Source organism: Daucus carota, chromosome 4 (assembly GCF_001625215.2).
Source record: "Daucus carota subsp. sativus chromosome 4, DH1 v3.0, whole genome shotgun sequence".
In the NCBI taxonomy this organism is placed as follows: domain Eukaryota; kingdom Viridiplantae; phylum Streptophyta; class Magnoliopsida; order Apiales; family Apiaceae; genus Daucus; species Daucus carota.
In genome coordinates, this window is record NC_030384.2 from 11765866 (window position 1) to 11781620 (window position 15755).

Below are 15755 nucleotides of genomic sequence, written 5' to 3' on the forward strand. Positions count from 1 at the left end.
CCTTCTTATTCCTACAGTCTATCTGAGCATTATGTTTACACAACCAATCCATTCCTAATATCACATCAAATACTCCGAACTTGAAAGGGATTCATGTCGGCGCAAAAACTTATTTCCTAAGATTTTAACCTAACAATCAAAACAAACTCAATCAACAGGAATACGATCCTGATTAGCTACATTCATAACCTCATTCAACAACTTAACCAGACAATTTGACTTATCAACAAAAGCTTGAGAAATAATTGGTCTAGTAGCTCCGGAATCAATTTACACTTTAACATTTAAAGAATTTACGTTAAGCGTACCTGTCACCACATTAGCATCTTGAATAGCATCTTTCTCTGACATGTCAAAAACTCTCGCCCTAGGAGGCTCATTCACTTCTGGAATAGTTCCCATGATCCTAAGTGCATTACTAACTAGGGCTGCTGTCTTACAATCCCTAGCTATATGTCCCTGCTTTCCACATTTGAAACATGCATATCCTATAGCTGGAGCTTTACTTGTTGAGCTCATATTCGCCTGATCTCTTATCAATGGTTGATTCTAACATTCCCTAGAATAGTGTCCTTTCTGGTTGCACTTAAAACACACCCCATTCAGTTTGTTGCACACTCCTCCATGTCTTTTTCCACATATCTGGCATTCTGGCATACAAAACTTGTTGTCTTTTATTCCTCCCTGATTAAAATTTCCCTTTCTTCTGATTATGGAACCTCCCTGGATGGGATGGTCCTTCTCAATTCTCCGGTTTTCTCTTCTTATCCTCTTTAGACTTCTGAAACAACTCATTTTCAGCCTCCGCAATCATTGCTTTCTCAACCACTGCCGCATAAGTATCTAATTGAAAAATAGCTAACTTGCTCCTAATCCAAGGCTTCAGAACTTGCTGGAACCTTTTTGCTTTCTGTCTATCTGTCTCTACATAAGTTGGCACAAACCTGGCCAATTCCGCAAACTTATTCTCATACTCAACCACAGACATATTTCCCTGTTTCAACTCTAAAAAGTTCAATTCCATCTGATCCTGAAGAAACCTAGGAAAATACTTTTCTAAAAACAATTCCTTAAACCTTTCCCAAGTAATCTCAACTGTACCTTCCATATTCTTAACAGATTCCCACCAATACGTCGCTTCATTTTTTAAGTAATGACTGGCAAACTTTGTTTTCTGGTCATCACTTGCTGGAACTAACTCAAAACACTTTTCCATTTCTTTTAACCATGTTTGGGCTGCAACAGGATCTGCTGAGCCCTTAAACTCTGGAGGATGAACTGCCTGAAAAGTTTTAAAAGTTACCCTAGGATTCTCTTGATGTTGCTGTTGCCGGGTAAAGTGAGCAGTTTGTTGGGCCAAAATTTGAATTAGTTGGGCCACAGCAGGATCTACTGGGCCTATGTTGACATTATGGTTGTCATTGTTATCATTGGTGCTGTTGGTGCCTTCAGGGTTACTGTTCGCACGGGTATGTCTTGTTGGGGGCATTCTGTAAAGAAGAAACAATTCACTTAGTCTTTTTAAATCGAATTCTCTTTTTATAAAAGGTTTTTTAAGAAAACAGGGTTATAAATTTTTGAAAACATTTTTGAGATTATTCAACTAAATAAATTGCATGCTTCTTTACAGAATGTAAAACAATAAAGGAAAGGTGTGCAATATATATAAGTCAGTGCTGGAGATACAAGCGTCAAGCGCTTCGTCAAAAGTAAAGTACAACAACATCAAACCTATCATCTAGTCAGCTCGGCTGGTCTATATATACATGTCAAAATCTGCTGATCTGGTACATGCTACACACTACACACTATGTCATACACACTACACACTACAATACTGGTCATCTCCAACATCTGATATACTCCAGACCTGTGGGAAGTCTGGGCCTCCGATAACCTCCAGCTGCTCCAAGACCCAACGAGCCCAGTCTATAATATCCCCAGGGGGTACCAAGTGGTGCGGTGATCCCACATCGTCTCACTGCTGCCTCCCTCCTGAAAGCAAGGATCTCCTCTCTCAACTGTCTCTCTCCTCTACTGATCTCTGTAGTCCTCCTCACCTGCTCCATCTCTCTAATTTGTCCTAACAACTCGTCCCTCTCCATCAAGAGTGCCTGATAATAATGATGGGGTACCGAAAGAGGGGAAAAAGGATAAGAGGGTCCGACACCTGAAGATCCAGAAGAATCCTGATCTGGTGGAGGTCCACGGATAGGAGGTCGTATCATAGGAGCAGGTGGGGGTATCATAGGAGCGGGCGGGGGTATAGCCCTAAGTGGTATAGCTGCAATAGGGGTCTGTCCACTACGAAGGTATCCAGGTGGACGTGAAGGTCCAGCTACAGGTGGGGGTGTAGGTGCCCTGGGTGGAGATATAGGTACAACTCCAGGACGGAATGGGGGTCCCTCAACTGACGACTCGGAGTGATCAGAAGGAACTGGAACGATTGGTCCTGACATCTCTACTAATCTGAAAATCAACATGCAAAACACATATAAAGATCTAAATCCATTACCATTATCAGTCCTAAGTCTATCACCACTTATCCTCAACCTCTCAACGTTCTATCTACCTATCACTCATTTCTAATCCTAATCTTCTACCCAACCTAACAATCTAGACTTGTTTCATTGTCTTATAACCTGTCACTCTGATACCAACCTGTGGCGCCCTCCAAACCCGGGTCAGAAGTTTGGGGTCCACAACATAATATAAACCTGTAATTAACATAATATAAGCAATGACCCTTAAACATCCACGGATCGCAACAGGTTAAAGTATAAAACAAGCCATAACTTAATTTAATTATTACAAACCCAACTCCCAAAATAAAACTTAAATCTTACAAAGTATTGTTCTTCCAAAGCTTACATATCACAAGCGTTCCGTTACTCAAACTAGTTTATATATATATAGCCAAGTGCTGCTGATAGCTCCCTCCGTCTCTCAGCCTGGAATCCTGGCCTTACCACTAGTCTGAGGGTCATCGTTACCAACCTTCTCTGCCTTCACTGGAAAGAACATAAAGTATCACAAGAGTGAGCTAACCAGCTCAGCAAGTATAACAATAACAATTTAAATATGAACGATATACTGGTGATAACCCGGATTTAATAGGATCAAACCAAGGTATCAACTTCATTCTGAGATATCAGTTAGAATTGGATATTTAGTTTTATTTTTAAAAACAATAGGTTAGGCTGCTGATCAGTCAGACACTAACCCCGAGCAGGCCCCGCCATGCTCTATCACTGGATCCAAGGCACACATTGGCCTAAAGCGACCACTCATCTGGTCTGACCACTCATTTGGTCCACATTTAGAAAACTTACCAATTCTATAACAATTCAGATGATTAGCAATAAAATTTCATAAAACAGAATCATTAACATCATAAATAAACTTTGAAGCAGAAGAAGAATGCTATTCAAGAGTATTTCCAAGATATTTCAAAATGAGAATGAGGAATAACTTCACGAGTTATCAAAGAATTAAATATAGCATGATTGGATTGTAGAGTATATCAAAGGTCATTGTTTGTATGAAAAAGGGTTCTAGTTTTACGAAATGATTCAAGTATAAATGGATATCTTCAAGACCAAAGAAATTTAGGTTACTGGAAGGAAACAACTAATTGTAGGGTATATGTCATAGCAGGTATCACTGGGTTTTAATCAACTGGTTTAGGTATGGAGAGTATGTCATTGAAATGAAATGAGGTTCAAATGGTAATCATTTAGAAGTTTCAAGAATTGAAGGTTTACAATGGAAATAGGTTTCATAGCAAATATCAAAGAATCTGGTCGAAGGCTCAAGAATCAATAGAGTAAACAGTCCATGCTATAATTCAAAGAATCTGGTTGAAGGTTCACGAATCAACAGAGTAAACAATCCATGCTATGATTCAATGGGTCACAAGGCTTAATCAGAAAGCTCACTAAGTAATCATAACAGATACAACATATATTCGAAGGAAAGTCTCAGGGAACTTGCCTTATATTGATGATCTCACGTTTTACTACACTTGCTCGATATACTATTCTATTTCCACTAGCTTTCCTTTTTTACGTCTTGATTCCTCTGCTAATCACAATAATTATATATCAATATGTGATCTCATACTATTCTCATCATCACACACTCGAAATGAGCTTCAATCTACCCTTCGTTTTACCCAAATCCGATTTACGGATTGAAAGATATGTCTAAAACAATCATATAATGTTCACAAAGACACGTAACACATCAATCAGATAGCATATTACACATATCACATAAAGTATTCAATAAAATTTATTTTTCAAAGAAGGTTTGAAGTTAAAAAGAGTTTTCTGGCATTTAATATGGATTTTTAAACATTCTTTGGAATTAAAACGGATAAATGAATCATTTTATAAATAAGTAAGCAAATTCGAATGCTCGAAATTAGGTCCGAAACCAGTTGAAATCAATTAACGTGCCTCGAACATATTTTAGAAAAATATTTCAAAACTCGAAACTATTTTTCGAAATTTTAAAATCATTTAAAATAATTAAATCTAATTAATAAATCAATTAAAATAAATTAATAATTAATTAAAACAACTAATCAATTAATATTTAAATTAATTGACCAATTATAATAATTAATTACTAATTAAAATTAATTAATAAATTAAATCAGATTTATTTTTGAATTAATAAATAATTAAAACTAATTTTCGAAATTAAAATAAATGATTTTCGAAATTAAAATAATTAAAATAATCAAAATAAACTGTTTTTGAAAGTTTTAGAACCTCAGGGTTCAAATTGAAGGATTTGTAAAGTCCAGGGAGGGACTAGATCGTAAAAAGTGAAAGTTCAGTGGTTGAACTTCACCATCTCCGAAAGTTGGGGGGGCCAGGTGGCAATTTGCCACCAGCGCCGCCCCTGACCGCCGGAGATGGCGACGAACAGCCCAGATCTGCACCAAAAGGTGCAGATCGACTCCTTTCATCGTCAGGAGTCTAGTCGTAGCATCAAACCAGTCAACCAACTTCCCAATCGACCATAAAAGCCGTCCAAAGATTCCGCCGCCGGCGAGTTTACACAACTCCGGCGAAGCCCTTCCCGACATCCCACGCTTACAATCAAACCTGTAAACGACTCCTCTCCATGTGCTGAACATGTTTATCACATCAATTTCAATCCCTAATTACCAGAACTAAAACCCCCAATTCCAATTAAGAATATTCATACGAATATAAACCCTAGTTTTCCAATTCGAAAATTAAACCCAAAATTAAGCACGTTATTGTACTCCAAATCATGCATATGATATATGAAAATGATCAGGAGGAGATTATCTACCATATGCAAGCATCAAAACACCTAAAAGATATCAAAATCAAAAAGCCCTAAATCCAGCTTATTTAATCCGAATTTAAAATCTAAAATCCGTGCCCACCTGTTGATGCTGCACTGATTCTGATACTAGATATGGATTCTACTCGCCAAAACCTTCGATTTGAGTACTTGAACGCCAAAATATGAGTCCGATAACGCTTCCGAATCTTCGTTTGAATTCCAAGAACACGAAGAACGCTCTCTCGATAAACCCGTATTTAACTGATATTATGATTTCCCGAATGACATAAAGTACGGTTAAGACTATTTATATTTACGAATAATTAATACCCCTCTCGATCATATATGATACGAAAATACGATGTTTAATAGCTTTATATTAATAAAGCAGGTCCAATCGGTACCGGTTTTCGAGATAATCATTAAAACGAGGCTTTTTAAATCAATCATTAGTATGCGGGTCCCATTTGCACGTATTACGATAAAAGAAATAATATAATAATCAAAATATTTGGTTTTCACGTATATCGAGACACCCAGATAATTATCGGTAATTAAAAAGCCCGAAAAGTTCCGCCGGACCGACTCCGGGGAAAACCGTACTCCGGATCGAAAAAGTCAAAACATGAAAAGTGTCCGGAATATTCAAATTGGGCTAAATGTGAGTTTTGTCGAAATTTTCGGGAAGTAAAATCTCGGTACCGTTACGGGTTGACGGTTTTCGAAAAATCAAAATAATTAATAATTAAATATAATATACGTAATTAAATCCACAAACCAAATATAAAAATCATACGACAATACATAAATCAATATGAAAATATCTAAATAAACTATATTTTGTACTAAACATATAAAAATTGATATTCCTCAAATTTAATGAAAAATACGTAACCAAATTAATAGGACAGGGAACAATTAATTCACAGAAATTCACATAATATTCACATAATATTCACTAATCATCAAAATAATTACACGGATAATCCCAGATGTTACAATCTAGTTTCTCTCTCCCCGAAGTCAAAATCCATGGTGAAACTTTGACCGCTAATATCTACTTCAATTCTAATCCGCTTTCAACGATTCAAAAGCCTATTTCATATATTTTTCCGCAAAGAATACAAATGTGTAATTTATTTTACAATCCGTCATAATATTCACACACAGCAGCCTATTTAACAGAAACCATTTATACTTAAATTACTAAACTACCCCTCCTTCATCTTCCCCATTCCATCTCCCTCTTCTCTTTCCCTCTCATCACTGCTGCCGGCCGGAGCTTCGCTCCGGCGGCCACACCGCCGTCCCTCCCTCTCTCTCCCTTCTTTCTCTCCCTTCTCTCTGTTCTATCGCTCCCAATGTCTCCCTCATTTTCACAGCCAAACACCACCACTGCCGCGCCATTCCGACATCGTCGGCGTCGTGGTCGCCGCGGCAGTCCGCCCTCCAGTACCGTGGTGTGTCCCCTCCCTCGAATCAATCCAACCCAATCACCCAACATTCAAATCATACTATAATTAACACAATCACAAAAACCCCAATTCTTTATCAAGAACCCTAATTTGAGTCAAAACCCTAATTCCTTAATTGGGGGAAAACTCTTGAATTACCAATTACTAATAAACTCCACATAATTTATAAAATTGGGTGTGTGGACAGATTCTCGTACAAGCATAAGTGGGAACCAATATGAAAAAGATACAACTTAACAACATAAGAAAATATTCATTTCTTGATAAATGAATCTTAAGGAATAAGATTTATACCTTAATTAATGAATTCTTTCCTTGGCTAAATAAAAGTTGCCTTCCCCAAATGTAACTCCTCTTTAATTTTTCTCAAATCTTCTTTTTGCCAATTTTTTTCATTCTCCTCTTTTCTTCCTCTTTTCTCCAATTCCCAAATCTTTTTCTATCTTTTTATTTTGTTAGGCAAAACCTTAAGAAGTCTCATATTTTGAATTCTTATACACACTTGCTAATTGTAATTATTACCAGTGATGATTTCTAAAATCCAATCACCAACTAGATTAATCCAAATACTTGCTTGGGCTCCAAGTAACATTAATTGGACACCAAGTTAAAATTCTTGGGCTCCAAGAAACGTTTTTATTTCGATTGCTCATTTAATCATTGCAATTGTTTCGAAAATTAAATAAATAATTAAATATTCTCCGATCCAATCTTGCGTCGATAAATAATAATAATCCGACAAATAAACAATATACTTATTTGCAAGTTATCTATTTAATAAAATAAGCGTCTAAATAGTATTCGCGTTAAACGAAATCTAATAATAACGAGCATTAATAAAATACTAATGAATAAATTGCACTCCCTCGAGAATTCACACCTTTGAAATCCGAAATCAATATTCTATAAGACCATTTAATTATCAAATCACTCAAAAATTAAAGAATTCAAATGAGAAACAAGAAGTGATCTATTAAGAGAAAGATTTGTTCTGAAAAGGTTCGCTCATGCTGGAGGGAGAGTTCGAGAACCTTCTCTCATAGATTCCCTTCAAATCGCGTAATTACGTACATAAAATTTTGTGGTTGTTACGGTCTCTCCCCCTTAAAGGATTCCAACCTCGGAATCACGACTAACGCTGAACGATTCAGGATGGCTCTTCCTCATTTTGTCTTCTATTTCTCATGCCGCTTTTTCCATAACTTGGTTTCGCCAAATTATTTATCTAATTTCACTTTCTTATTCCTTGGCTTTTGAAACTTGGAATCTACAATTTCTACTAGCCTTTCTTCGTACGTCAAGTCGGACTGGATATTTATTTGCTCGTAGATCAAAACGTGACGATCATCAATCTTATAAACTGTCAACAGAGACATGTGGAGGACGTCATGGATATGATGTAAGTCTGAGGATAAAGCTAACAACTCCAACTTTCCTTAATATCTCAAATGGTCTTGTATATCTTGGATTCAGTTACTTCTTTTCCTAAATCTAATTACTCTTTTTATGACGGCACTTTCGAAAGTACTTTTTATCCCACTTCAAAAGTCTTGACTTTCTTTCCTAAATCAGCATACTTCTTTTGTCTATATTGAGCAGCCACTAACCTCTTTTGATCCTAGCAATGACTGTTTTGTTTGCCCAATCAATTCAGGTCAAAATATTCGCTTTTCCCCGACTTCATCCCAACATATTGATGATCTATACTTTCTCCCTCTAAGGCTTCATAAGGAGCCATCCCAATGCTCGAATGTTAACTATTGTTGTAAGAAAATTCCACCTACGGGCAAATGTTAATCCCAACTTCCCATTGAAATCTAACGAACAAACTTTTAACATCTCCTCAATTGTTCGAATCGTTCCTTCACCATGTCCATCAGCTTGTGGATAATAAGTAGTTCTTAGATTCAACTTAATCCTTAGACAATTCTTGAAAAATTCGATAGAATCTCTAAGTGAATCTTGCATCTCTATCTGATACTATTGGTACTGGGACTCCATGTCGAGTCACAATCTCTTTCGGGAACATACCCACTAACTTCTCAATTGTGTAAATTTACTGACTGGTAAGAAATAAGCCGATTTCATGAGTATTCCAATGATAATCCGATAGCGTCATGGTCTGTTCGAGTTTGTGGTAATCTTACAATAAAACCCATAGTAATATGTTCCGTCGTCCACTCCGGGATTTCCAAGGGTTGTAATAATCCACTGGGTTTTTTTTGTTGTTCTACTTTTATCTTTTGAAATTTTAAACATTCACTCACCTAATCTGCAATTTATCTTTTAATATTTGGCCACTAATAGTGTCTCTTAATGTCTTGAAACATCTTTGTGCTCCCTAGGTGTATGAAATCTCTTGAGTCATGTGCTCAAAATCTCACTTTTAAATTCTATTATTGTAGAAATCTAAATCCTATTAGCAAATCTCTTAATTCTTTTCTCATCCTTTTGTAGGAACAATCGGATCTTGGCCCTGCGTTTTATGATACTTATTAAAAGTTCGAACAGAATATTAACCTTAATCGCTACGGCGCAAGCGATTCAAATCCACGTCTTCTACTGTATTCCTTGATTCTCCTTGGACGAAGTGTGGCCTTCGATCTCCCAAGGTGTGCCTCTCCTTAAAGCTCTGAAAACCCAAAACCCTAGCTGTCTCCTTTTAGAAAAACGTCTGCCTCTCTCTGACTCTAGGATTAATTCGTTTTGGTGTATGTTTCAGCTTTAGGAGAACGAGAATATATATAGGCTACAGTAGGGATCATGGATCATTAGGTCAGACCTTCCAATGACATTCCGGGCCAGGCCCAATGTCATTAAATATTAATTATATCCACTAAAGAACTAATATTTGCACTACCTTTCCTAATTCCGTAAATTAATTATTTAATTCGGTTCCCATATTAATTGCTTATTAATTCCCCATGTTTAAGATATCGCATGTCCATTAATTAAATTAATTTCTGACAATTAATTTAATCAATATCTTTTATCCTTGATCATCCACTCAACCTTATAATTATGCAAGAACAAATCTGCCTGCAGGACTAAAGCATAATTATCTTTATGAGCTTTCAAGAGGACATCATCACCCGAATATATTTTTCGGACACGGTTTCCTTCTATAGTCAATATCCCACTCTGTATATAATGTCATTGCCCAATACATAAATTCGTAATTTAAAATAAATTACTTAATTTATGAGTCAAGGCATGTGCATTAAATACAAGTGTCAATCACTATATCCGGATTAAGAACTTAAGCATTAATAACATCATAGAATCTTAGTTCTTTATTGTCAGAATTAAAGAAACAATTATTCTACTATTTTGATCCCGTTCAATATACACAAAGTATATAAATATTATTCAATAGTCAAGACAAACTATTTCCAAATAATACTTCAGCCGTTCCAGTGGTTTGTCTAACACCACCGCGACTGTGAACCTTTATTATATTATATAAGGAGTCTGACAATCTAATCTTCTGCTATACTAGATTGTCTACAATATATAATATACAGACAATGTGAAAACATGCATTGAAGATTCTCAAATAATGGTTATATACTTCAAACGAATATTTCAGTATAACCCTAACAATCTCCCACTTATACTCAAGATATTCTTTGAGTATATCAGTGTCTATTACAAGCAATCCACTACCAACTATATATAACTATGTGGCAAAGTATCTGAATCCTATCGCTTCCACGTGCTCCTGAAAAGCTTTAGCTGGTAAGCTCTTCGTGAAAGTATCTGCCCGGTTATCCTTCGATGCTATATCAGCCACAATGATATCTCCTCGCTTAACGAACTGTCGTATGAGGTGATACTTACGCTCTATGTGTTTCGCTGCCTTATGGGCCCGTGGTTCCTTGGTATTTGCCACAGCACCAGTATTATCACAATAAATTGTGATTTGCTGTGGAAGATTAGGAACCACATCCAAATCCAGCAGGAAGTTTCGGAACCATATAGCCTCTTTGGCTGCCTCCGAGGCTGCCACATATTCGGCTTCCATGGTTGAGTCCGCGATGCATTTCTGCTTCACACTCCTCCATATTACGGCTCCACCTCCCAAAGTAAAAACACATCCCGAGGTGGACTTTCTCTTATCTTTATCTGTCTGGAAATCCGAATCGGTATATCCCTGAGGCAATAAACCAGAGGACTTGTAAACTAGCATATACTCCTTAGTCCTTCGCAGGTAATTGAGTATTGCTTTAACGGCACTCCAATGTTCCTGTCCTGGGTTTGACTGGTATCTGCTAACCATGCCCATGGCAAAGCAGATATCAGGCCTCGTACATAACATTGCATACATTAGGCTCCCACATGCCGAAGCATAAGGAACTGCCTTCATGTTCTCTATCTCCTTAAGTGTCGAAGGACACTGCCTCTTTGATAGAGTAACTCCATGTCTGAAGGGTAAATTACCCTTCTTGGAGTCCTGCATGTTAAAACGAGTATATGTCATCTATGTAGGGCTCCTGAGATAAAGCCAACATCCTTTTCTTACGATCCCTTATAAGTTTGATCCCAAGGATGTATGCTGCTTCACCTAAGTCCTTCATTTCAAATTGTTTGAACAACCATGCCTTTATTGAAGACAACATCTTAACATTGTTTCCAATGAGTAAAATGTCATCAACATAAAGCACTAGAAAAACCACTGCATTTCCCTCACATCTCTTATACACGCATGCTTCGCTTGGACATTGATCAAATCCATATGACTGGACTGCCTGATCAAAGCGAATGTTCCAATACCTAGAAGCTTGTTTAAGTCCATAAATAGACCTCTTCAGCTTACATACAAGATGTTCTTGGCCTTCTTTAATGAATCCCTCTGGTTGCTGCATATAGATGGTTTCCTCTAGATTTCCATTAAGGAAAGTTATCTTGACATCCATTTGCCAAATCTCATAATCGAGATGAGCTGCTATTGATAAAAGAATACGGATTGACTTAAGCATGACTACTGGCGAAAAGGTTTCCTCATAATCGATACCTTCTTTCTGAGTATACATAACCTTTTGTTCCCATGGGGTAGCCTACAAACAGCTTTACTTCAGTACGAGATTCTAGCTTAGTCGCGTTCTTGTTCAGCACATGTGCTGGACAACCCCATATCCGAATGTGTCTCAGACTCGATTTGTCCCCGGTCCACAATTCTAAAGGGGTTTTAGGAACCGACTTAGAAGGTACTAAGTTCAGAAGATAAGCTGCTGTTTCTAAGGCATGTCCCCAAAACGACTTGGGTAAATCCGAATAACTCATCAGCGATCTAACACTCTCTAAAAGAGTCCGGTTCCTTCTCTCCGCTACACCGTTCTGCTGGGGTGTGCCTGGTGCAGTCAACTGAGATTCTATCCCATTCTCTGATAAATATTCCCTGAATTCCCCAAGCAAGTATTCGCCACCACGATCAGATCGTAGTGACTTGATAATTTTATTATGTCGCTTCTCCGTTTTAGCTTTGTACTCCTTGAATTTATCAAAGCACTCAGACTTACGGCGCAACAAATAAACGTATCCATATCCAGAATAATCGTCAATAAAAGTGACGAAATACTCATAACCACCTCTTGCTTGGATATTCATAGGTCCACATAAATCAGAGTGAACCAATCCTAACACTTCTTTAACTCTATTCCCCTTTGCCTTGAAAGGCCTATTGGTCATTTTACCTTCCAAGCAGGATTCACAAACTGGAAATGGCTCCACTGCCAATGAGCCTAAAGGCCCGTCTACTACCAGTCTTTGAATCCTTCTCAAGTTAATATGACCTAATCTCAAGTGCCAAAGATATGTTTGGTTCAAACTAGAAGGTTCCTTTCTTTTATTAGAGGTAGAAGATGTGTTATTCAATACCCTATGTTGTAGTTGCAGTGCAGGTTGACTAGGATTAATTATATACAAATTGTCTTGCAATGTACCAGAACATATAATCTGTTTATTCATCATAATAGAAACATTACGATCCAAACAAACATTATAACCATCCAAAGCAAGTTTAGAAACCGAAATCAAATTCCTTCTAAAAGAAGGTACATAAAGACAATTGTTCAAAACCAAAATCATATCAGAACCAAAAGATAAATGAATAACTCCTACTGCAACTACTGCTACTTTCGTAGCATCTCCCATGAACACGTATATCTCGCCATCTCTAAGCATTCTGGATTGCTGGAACCCCTGCATAGAGTTACAAACATGATCAGTGGCTCCAGTATCTACACACCAAGTGCTCGTAGATATAGCCGCTATAAATGTTTCTGTAACTAGAGAAAGAGACATACCAGTATTGTTTGTCTTCTTAGGAAGAGGACAATCCTTTTTCCAGTGACCCGACTGCTTGCACCGGTAGCACTTCCCCTTAGGCTTTTTCACACCACCTTGAACCCCCACTGCCTTCACAGCTTGCTGTGTCTGAGCCTTTTTCTTCTTCTTATTGCCTTTCGGCTTAGAGGAAGAACCTTTCTCAACCACATTCACTTGAACACTCTGGCGAAATAATCCTTCAGCTGCCTGAAGTTCTGTAAGTAGTTCCGCAAGACTATACTGCCTCTTGTTCATGTTGTAATTCAAGCGGAACTGCTCAAAACTCCTGGGCAAGCTCATAAGGACAATGTCAATCTGGGTTTCCCCGTCAAGCTCAGGACCAAGGATCTCTATCTCATTCAGATGTGACATCATCTTGAGAACATGATCCCTTACAGATGTACCTTCAACCATCTGAGTGTTCATTAAAGCCTTCATGGCTACTTGCCTAGCGGCCCTATTCTGATCTCCAAAAAGTTCCTTGAGATTAAAGAGCATATCCGAAGCAGTGGCCATAGCCTGATGCTGATGCTGCAAAACACCCGACATTGCTGCCAGAATGTAACATCGCGACATCTCATCAGCCTTTGTCCACCGCTTATAATACTCTTTTTCCTCATCAGGAGCATCAGCAGCAGGCTGCTCAGGCTTGGGTTCATAAGTGCAAAACTTGTACTCCTCAGCAGTCAACACAATGTCCAAATTACGTTTCCATTCAATATAGTTAGGTCCAGTAAGTTTGTTATCCTTAAGTATAGTGAACAGTGGATTAAACCCCATTATATCCTGAGAATCATGCATGAAAAAATCACATTACACATAAAGAAGGGTGCATAAAAAATTAAGACCTATTGGTTCCTCTAACAATTATTAAAATTAAATGCACTAACGTTTAAACACCATAAGTTTCTGGTACGTCACGATGGGTGACATGTATACCACCTAAATTTGTTTAAACGTTACTTCGGTCCTATTACTAAACAATAAGCCACGTTGGGGTGGTCTATATTATTTTTCATAGCTAAGTGTATACCATCATCAAATCTTAAATTACCCGAAACCTGTGGAACTTGGTACGCCACGATGGGCGGCATGTATACTTTCCAATATTTCTTGAATAGAATACTTCAATTCAATATTCGTGTCTGGTTTGATTTCTAGGCAGTGGAGGAGTCACATCGGTCTCACTTAATACCCATAAGCCTTAGAAATCGCCCCAAATCAGAGATAAAGAAAATTCGTATCTATTCGTATTAATTTAAGAAGTTTGTTCCAGTAATATCTATAACATTCTAGACACCATAAATTACATGCCACGATGGGTGACGTATACATAATTTATATTCGTCTTTATGTCAAATTACATACAAACAATGATGGAGACCATGGGATTTAATATCATATTAACTCCCTCTCCCACTTAGAATTTACTTTGAGGATTTTAATCTAGATGCATCGCCCTATGTTATTTCTTCGAAGTCCACATGCATACTATCATGGTTATAGCAACATAAAGAACACATAACATGGCAGCATACTAGCATGATTAAAACATTAATTAAAAACATCCCTATGTCCATGTCATTCTAGCATGCGAAGGGTTAGTATCACATGGCATAACAACAAAGACAAGAAACACATAATAACAATAATCAAGTATCATAATAAAACACATCCACTAATATGGCCCCGGAAAAATCAGCTTCGAATTCATCCTTCGACAGAATCCAGAAAACTTCGAGAGCCCGTTTGGAGGCCTAAACGGCCTCAGAATGCATCGAAAAGTTCCGAAAACAGCCTTGAAAACACCTCAACCGGGCTTTGCCCGGTTGTCGCTAGCTCCGTCTCGTTCTGACGTTTCCGAAAAGTGCTCGTTCGCCCAAATCGGACACCGTATGCAAAAGTTACGGCCAAAACAGTGCAGCACCCCCGAAACCCTAATCGCAGCAGCGGAAAATCTCTGTTTCTTGCAGCCCCGTTGATCAAACAATTACATACATATTGTACAGACGAACCAGCCTATTCTATTACATCAGATAATCTAAAACAATTACAAATTGAATTACAAGATTAAACTGTCACGATCAACCCTCGTGATTTACAACAGCCACGATAAACCACGTGGAATCCAGACATAACAGAATAATTAAAACACGGCCATAATAGTGGACAACGACCTGCATCACAGAATCACTATATACATGCATATATAATCATGACATGGACTACATATCATAAATCGCAGAACCGCAACCTGTCTCTGATGCCATTGTAGGAACAATCGGATCTTGGCCCTGCGTTTTATGATACTTATTAAAAGTTCGAACAGAATATTAACCTTAATCGCTACGGCGCGAGCGATTCAAATCCACGTCTTCAACTGTATTCCTTGATTCTCTCTGGACGAAGTGTGGCCTTCGATCTCCCAAGGTGTGCCTCTCCTTAAAGCTCCGAAAACCCAAAACCCTAGCTGTCTCCTTGAGAAAAACGTCTGCCTCTCTCTGACTCTAGGATTAATTCGTTTTGGTGTGTGTTTCATCTTTAGGAGAACGAGAATATATATAGGCTACAGTAGGGATCATGGATCATTAGGTCAGGCCTTCCAATGACATTCCGGGCCAGGCC

General features: G+C 37.8%; 1 protein-coding gene across 1 annotated transcript; it reads right to left on the reverse strand.

The window, feature by feature from the left end:
- Positions 1-742: 742 nt before the first annotated feature.
- LOC135152178 (uncharacterized) lies at positions 743-1216 on the reverse strand. The gene has a single exon (XM_064092012.1). It carries the CDS (start codon positions 1214-1216, stop codon positions 743-745), a length of 474 nt encoding a protein of 157 aa, XP_063948082.1.
- Between the last annotated feature and the right edge of the window lie 14539 nt (positions 1217-15755).